The following is a 7675-nucleotide window of genomic DNA, read 5'->3' on the forward strand; positions in this document are numbered from 1 at the left end:
AATCTAGAATCTACTTTCACATTAATTGTAGGACTAAAACCTGAAAAGAAAAGATACACAAGTAAACATTTTTTAAGTAAATATTAAATTTGAGGAAATTTTTGATTTATAAATATTTTGCAGAGATGATACAGAGTTATCATATGCCCTTTATCCATTTCCCCCTAAAATTAACATCTTATATAACCATGGACCATTTTTCAAAGCTAAAATGATATATTACCATGAACCAAAATCCAATCTTTTTGTGTATTTCACCCATGGAAGCTCACCAATTATAATGTAAAGTGAAGTTTGAAAACATGTTATAAATCATCCATGACTGCATTTTCTTCTTCCTTTACAGAACTAATGGCTGAATACTAAAATCAACATGGCAACTATGGTTCCACCAGTGAAACTGAAATGGCTTGAACACCTGAACAGCTCCTGGATTACAGAGGACAGTGAATCTATTGCTACAAGAGAGGGAGTTGCTGTGCTGTATTCTAAACTGGTCAGCAATAAGGAAGTAGTACCTTTGCCCCAACAAGTTTTGTGCCTCAAAGGACCACAGTTGCCAGACTTTGAACGTGAGTCTCTTTCAAGTGATGAGCAGGATCACTATTTGGATGCTCTTCTTAGCAGCCAGCTAGCACTAGCGAAAATGGTATGTTCAGATTCCCCATTTGCTGGGGCACTTCGAAAACGACTGCTTGTACTCCAGCGTGTCTTTTATGCACTTTCTAATAAATACCATGACAAAGGCAAAGTGAAACAGCAGCAGCATTCTCCAGAGAGCAGCGCTGGTTCAGCAGATGTCCATTCTGTCAGTGAACGTCCTCGCTCAAGCACCGATGCACTAATAGAAATGGGTGTTCGAACTGGTCTAAGTTTATTATTTGCACTTCTAAGACAAAGTTGGATGATGCCTGTGTCAGGACCTGGTCTCAGTCTTTGCAATGACGTTATTCATACAGCAATTGAAGTTGTGAGCTCGTTGCCACCATTATCTTTAGCAAATGAAAGCAAGATTCCTCCAATGGGCTTGGACTGCTTGTCACAAGTAACAACATTTCTTAAAGGTGTAACTATTCCCAATTCTGGGGCAGATACTTTAGGTCGCAGATTAGCTTCTGAGTTGCTGCTTGGTCTGGCAGCTCAGCGAGGTTCTTTGCGGTATCTTCTTGAATGGATAGAAATGGCTTTGGGGGCTTCAGCAGTTGTAAATTCCATGGAGAAAAGCAAACTACTATCAACCCAGGAAGGAATGATCAGCTTTGACTGCTTCATGACTATTTTGATGCAAATGAGGCGCTCCTTGGTACGTATCATAAAATTTCAACTTTAAAATTCTTATCTAACAATTTTGGGAAAGTCAGCCTAGCTTTTAATGAATTGCCTTCAATAGTGGATGATTTGAGAGTTCTACTGGTGATTGTTAGGTTAGGTAGATATTTTGCATATTGTAAGTGAAGAAGCTGTTACACATCTAGTTGGTACAGTGTTATAAATAAGACCACTGACTAAAGAGTCAAGATTAGTTCATTTTTATGTCTTTTTGTGCATTTGAGAATTTCATTTACCTACTTTTGTGTTTTAGTAGACTCTTGTAAAATGAGGAGCATTGACTGTGGAGTGTGTATGTCTTTTGAAAAAAATCTGTTTTAACACTTCAGTTTTTATTGAGCACACACTATATGCTAAGTATTATTCGACATCTAGGGATACAGCAGAGAAATATATAGTGTTTGCCCCATTGAGATAGCAGCCAGGTAAGAGAATCAGACAATAAATATTTAATTTTAGTTAGTGAAACACCCTAAGAATTAAATTGGGTGTGTGGAATACAAAGTGAGAGGGTCAGAGCAGAATCTGGGGAGGGGTAAGGTGTGCTGTTTTAAAGTGATTAGGGAAGGAATCAGAACGTTTGGGCAGAGGCCTGAATGAACCAGAGTCCTGAACTATGCAAATACTTGTGGATTAGTGTGTTGTTGTTGGAGGAAAATTTAACTGCTTGACTATCATGAAAAAAATGAACCTTGGCTATCATATTAAAAGCCACATGATAAAATATAGTGCAGTAGTCACTGCACTATGATCATTGCCAAGAAATTTTAAGACTTAACTGTGATGCCTTTGTGAAAACTAAGAATGAAAATTTGAAGAATGTAAATTAGAATGTAAAGAATGAAACACTTTATATAAATGGACTTAATTTCAATTGGATTACACTGTTTTTGCATTGACCAGTGAACAAATTTATTTAGTAAAAATAACTAAAAATAACAAATTTATTTAGTAAAAATAACTAAAAATACCATTTACAAGTTATATATGTGCATTTTAAGACTTTTTTCCTTCAAAAACAAGTGGAAATTTTAGTTTGCTGGGAATGTTTTATAAAAGGCAATTATTTAAATTTATTTTCTAGCCTGGGCATTTAAATTTTTGCATAGTTTACATTTTGCATTTGGTAAATACTGGGTCCTATTTTACAAGTCATTTTATTATAATTAACTACTTGCAGATTTTAGATCATAAGAGCAATGAAATTTTGAATTTCTTTTAAAAAAATATTTAATTATGCATAAGGAATGCATACATACTCCTCTGGGGTATAGGCCAGAGGTGCAAGAGATGAGAGTCAGAGTGGGGCCAAGAGCAGGTGGATCTACTGAAATAGACTGCTAAGGGGAGCTGCAGGCAAGACAGGAGAGATCTGCTGTGCTATCTATGAGTTAGCTCCCTGGCCAGGAATTGAAAGCAGGCCATAGTGATAATAATGCTGAGATTTAAACCTTAGGCCACAAGGGAGGTTCTGAATTTCTTATTGTGAAATAAAATTAAGAAGAGCAGTCATTATTTTGTTTGGGATATGGAATGTTCATAAGTGTCCTCGCTCTATGCTTGAGTATACTTCAGGATCTTCACCTGAAATAGAAACTAGAGTTGTAGATGCAGTGATTTAAATTGAAAAAAAACTTTTGAGGGAGTAAAAAGAAAAAGTTATGAAAGATAATAAGGCCCATTTTTGCTTTCTTATTCATACTTAACTACTCACTCTACATCTGTTAAAATTTTATTTTGATTCTTAGTACTTTCTGGTAGCATTCTTTAAATTTAAACTGCTTTCAAATATGTAATGCCATTATTGACCTAAAATAATGTGTATATCATAGTCACATGTAAGTATTTCTGTGAGAAGTCATTTAATTTCACATTTTAGAGTCTATTTTGTATTGCTTGCCTTGGTTACAAAGAAAAGACATTAATTATTGCATGGCTTAGTTATGTGACTGTATACTTGCCCAGAGTATATTTCCTTCTTAAACACAATGCTAAATACCCTGTTTCAGGGGCCTCTTCTCCATTACCTTCCAAAGGCCTTATCCTACTATATGGCTCTTTGGAGGGAAAAAAGTACTCCAAGAAGTCAAATTGCTTTTTTTGATTTCTTTAGCCTCATTGTCTTTTAACATACTGGAAATAGGTTTCTATGCCTATTTGGCTATTATTTTAAATCAACTCTATAAACATAAGAAACTATACTTATCTACCTAGAGTTTCAGACTTCATTTAATTAACCTGTAATAAACAATCCATTCCTTTTTGGCTTTACTTATTTACTCTCCCTAGAACCTGGAATAAAGGAGGCAGAATGAAAACCGTAGTTAAGTGCTTATTAGCTACCAGATGCTTTGTATGCACCATTTCATCCAATTACCATATTAATCTGTAAGGAAGATATTTAACTTATACTAAGGATAAAGAAAGAAATTGTGGTATTTATCCTAAATTCACGTATCTATTTATTTGGCAAAAGATCTGGAAGTATAACAAACACTCCTGATGGAGTGCTTTATTGGTCAGGCACTTAGGTAACTTAATTCTTAAAAAAACTGAGTATATCTGCAAAGCCTGTATTGTTTTCTGACTTCTGTATGCAGTTTTTACTCTGTTTATGTTAAATTGGCTAGTTTTTTTTCTGAATATTGACCACCCAAAGAATGTATAATTGGCAAAATTAAGTTTCCTCATCTGTTTCGGAGCCCTGTGATAATTTTTGAGGCATTGGCACTTAATTTATTGCCTTCATCTATAGCCAGGTCTTTTATAATATATAGAAGTAAAAGTTGATTTCATGACTTCATGTTAGGATTTGATTTAAATGCACATAAAGATTATATAAATATTTCTTAAATATTTTTGTGGATTGTTTTAAGTGATGTAATGATTTACATTTCCCTTCTTCCCAAACTATGTCCCACAATGTTTGAACTATAGGGTTCATCAGCTGATCGAAGCCAGTGGAGGGAACCAACCAGAACATCTGATGGCTTGTGCTCCCTGTATGAGGCCGCTTTATGTCTCTTTGAAGAAGTACGTAAGAATCACAGCTTTTACATTAAATAGTTTGTCTTACATTGTTATAGCATGCATTCATCCTTTAAACATAATCCATTCAAACTCTGAAAATGATACAAAAGAAAGTGACCCCAGTGTTTGCTTCTAGAAAGTTGGGCTGAGGTGTCCTGACATCAGAAGTGGAAAAGAGACATAATTTGTAATGCATTCCCCTAATTCATTTTGAACTTTTACCATGTGCAGATAATTTTTAAAAGTTGTATTAAGAAAATTACAGAAAGACATACAAACATGATTTAATATGAATTATTATAAAATAAATATCCTTCTTAGCTGTACCTAGATAAAGAAATAAACCAACCACTCATGAAGTCCTTTCATGTCCTTTTTCTCCTCCCCTAAGTAATCAGTATCTTGACTTTTACAATTATCACTTTCTTGAGTTTCCTTATAGCATCTCTAAGTGCTATATTCAGTTTTGCTTGTTTAAAAAAGAAGTAAGTCTTTAAATCTATACCTCCCTCTTCTTTTTTTCTCTTTTTCTTTCTTTCTTTCTTTTTTTTTTTTTTAAAGATTTATTTATTTATTCATACAGAACTGGGGTACAGGCCAGAGATGTGGAGGGTGAGAGGATTCATCAGAGACAGAGTGGGGTACAGAACAGGCAGACCCAAGAAGTACACTGCTGAGGGGAGCAGCGGGCGGGCCAGGAGAGATCTGCCATGCCATGTGGTCTCCTCCAGGGCAGGTGGGAATCGAACTCATGCGGAAGCAGCTTTAGATTCTCAGTGCTGTGCTTTAACCCGCTGCGCCACCAGGGGGGGCCCTTTTTTTCTCTTTTTCCCTTCCAAATTTCTCTGTTTAGGAACCTATACAATCTTTTGTAAATTAGATTTTTCTTTATTTTTTGGTAGTGTATTCACTATGCTCTAAGTGGATCTAGACACTTGATCAGCTTCAGGTATGATTCCCTTCAGTTTTGATCAGCTTCAGGTATGATTCCCTTCAGCAGATATAGAAATGGTTACTGTTCTTCATCATGTATGATATTAGTAATCCTTGATACTTAAATGACTGGAGCTGTTAATTGATGACTACAAAATAGTAATAGTCTAATCATATTATTCCTTTTTCATTTATTAATTAGAATCTCTTTATAGCATTAGTTCCCTTATCTATTTGTTTACTCTGCTACATGTAGGAAAGGCAGAATAAATGATTAATCGCCCTACCTGATTTTTTTAATATAATAGTTTATTTTTACAACATTTTATCTCTTTTTCCATCTCAGTTATAATCCCGTGAGCTTCCCATCACCTTACTTGATTTTTTATTTATTAATTTCAATTTAATAAATTGGTCTCTTCTTATCTCCCAAACTTGGCCAGTTGATTTAGTTTGAAAAATATTACGAGCTCATAGATTTAAAGCTATATGAGTTTCAGTCCATTGAAAATTATCTGTAGTGAGGCTCATATTTTTTTCTTTCAGGATAGTAATGACTGCAGGATGTTTCACAAGTTCTTTTGACAGCACTAATACTTTTTCAGTTTTTTTGCAATGTGATACCTCAACTTGTTCCAGACTCATCTTGTATGTTTCTTATTTCTGATTTGGAATCAGCCTTACTTCTTTAAAAAGAAAAAAAAGAGAGAGAGAAGAAAAGTCCCTATTTCTTTAAGTGGGAAAACCATTTTCAGGATCATGGGAAATACCATTTTCAGGATCACAATCAGGATGGCTAAAGATGCTTATTACTGCTGCTCTGGTATTATTTTTTCTAGGCCTCAGTAATGACCAGAACTAAGAAGAGTTGAGTGTGTAATATTCATGTATATGTATTTAAAGCTAAAGCCCTCATGAATTTATGCTGATACTTTCAAATTTCTACTTAACCTTTTTTCTTTTTTAAAGATTTATTTATTTTATTCATACAGAACTGGGGTATAGGCCAGAGATGCGGAGGGTGAGGGACAGAGTGGGGAGCAGAACAGGCAGATAGGCGAAGTACACTGATGAGGGGAGCAGCGGGCAGGTTAGGACAGGTCTGCCATGCCATGTGGATCTCCTCCCAGGCAGGTGGGGATCAACTCATGAGGAAGTGGCTTAAGATTCTTAGTGCTGTGCTTTAACCTGCTGCACTACCAGGGAGGCCCTTTACTTAACCTTTTAAGATTACATATCTATCACTAAATCTCCAAGCTAGGAAAGATAGAATTACGATATCCCATGATTACTTATTTGTATTAATCTCATATTAAACACACAAACACAAACAGAGCAGTCCTAAAGTAAGACAGTTACTACCATTTGACCACTAAAAATACTAAATTTTTATATGTGCTGCACCATTTTTTTTAAAAAAAAAAGATTTATTTTTATTTATTTGTATAAAACTGTGGTGTAGGCCAGAGGTGTAGGGCGTGAGAGGATTCACTAGAGACAGAGTGGGGAGCAAAACAGGCAGATGTACTAAGTATACTGCAGAGGGGAGTAGTGAGTGAGACAAGAGAGGTCTATGGTGCCAAGTAGATTAGCTCCCTGGCTGGGGATTGAACTCATGCTATAGTGGCTGGGGATAGCTTCATAGCGCCGACTTTAACCCTTCACAGTTGGGGAGGCCTTCTCCCTATTATTTTATATCTGTATGAAGCATATAGTCATAACAAACTTTAGCTTTTATCCTGATTTAATATTAGTTCTATATATTTAGTTGTCTGTTGTGATAACTATGTTAAAGAACATGTTTATAAAAAGTTCCAGGACATATATAAAAAAGGTAACACTTCATTGTGGTGATGAGATTATCAGTGGTCTTTTTTGATTTATTTTTTAAGTAATTATTTTGTATGCAGTAATACAACTTTTAGTTTATAGACTTTTTAGTCTTTATTATGTGTCTCCTTTTCTCCTTCTTGCTTCTGCCATCTTTTATTTGTATTTTTTAGTAGTTTATTCTTCAGGAGTCTAGCCATCTGTGTTTAAAATAGCCTGTTAATTCTTTAGGCTATTTGAGTGGTTGGAGTATTAGAACAGTCAACAGTAATTTCAGAGGGTATTTATAAAAATTTCTATACTAAAAATATCTTGACTGTTTATCACGTTTTAATTTTAACAGGTTTGCAGAATGGCTTCTGATTACTCAAGAACATGTGCTAGCCCAGATAGCATTCAGACTGGAGATGCTCCTATTGTCTCAGAAACCTGTGAGGTTTATGTTTGGGGAAGCAACAGTAGTCATCAGTTGGTAGAAGGCACTCAGGAGAAAATTTTACAACCCAAATTGGCTCCTAGTTTCTCTGATGCTCAGACTGTAAGTTCTCTGCTT

At 35.2% G+C, this 7675-nt stretch overlaps 1 protein-coding gene across 1 annotated transcript in view; it reads left to right on the plus strand.

Moving 5' to 3' along the window:
- Positions 1 to 353: 353 nt before the first annotated feature.
- Positions 354 to 7675, plus strand: part of HERC1 (HECT and RLD domain containing E3 ubiquitin protein ligase family member 1) — a 140964-nt gene continuing 133642 nt past the window's right edge. The window contains exons 1-3 of the mRNA XM_012728527.1: positions 354 to 1303; positions 4267 to 4362; positions 7466 to 7660. Coding sequence (XP_012583981.1) covers positions 374 to 1303; positions 4267 to 4362; positions 7466 to 7660 — 1221 coding nt within the window. The 5' untranslated portion in view covers positions 354 to 373. The remainder of the gene's footprint in view (positions 1304 to 4266; positions 4363 to 7465; positions 7661 to 7675) is intronic.

The sequence above is a fragment of the Condylura cristata genome, unplaced genomic scaffold, assembly GCF_000260355.1.
Source record: "Condylura cristata isolate star-nosed mole 26May11 unplaced genomic scaffold, ConCri1.0 scaffold00023, whole genome shotgun sequence".
Taxonomy (NCBI): domain Eukaryota; kingdom Metazoa; phylum Chordata; class Mammalia; order Eulipotyphla; family Talpidae; genus Condylura; species Condylura cristata.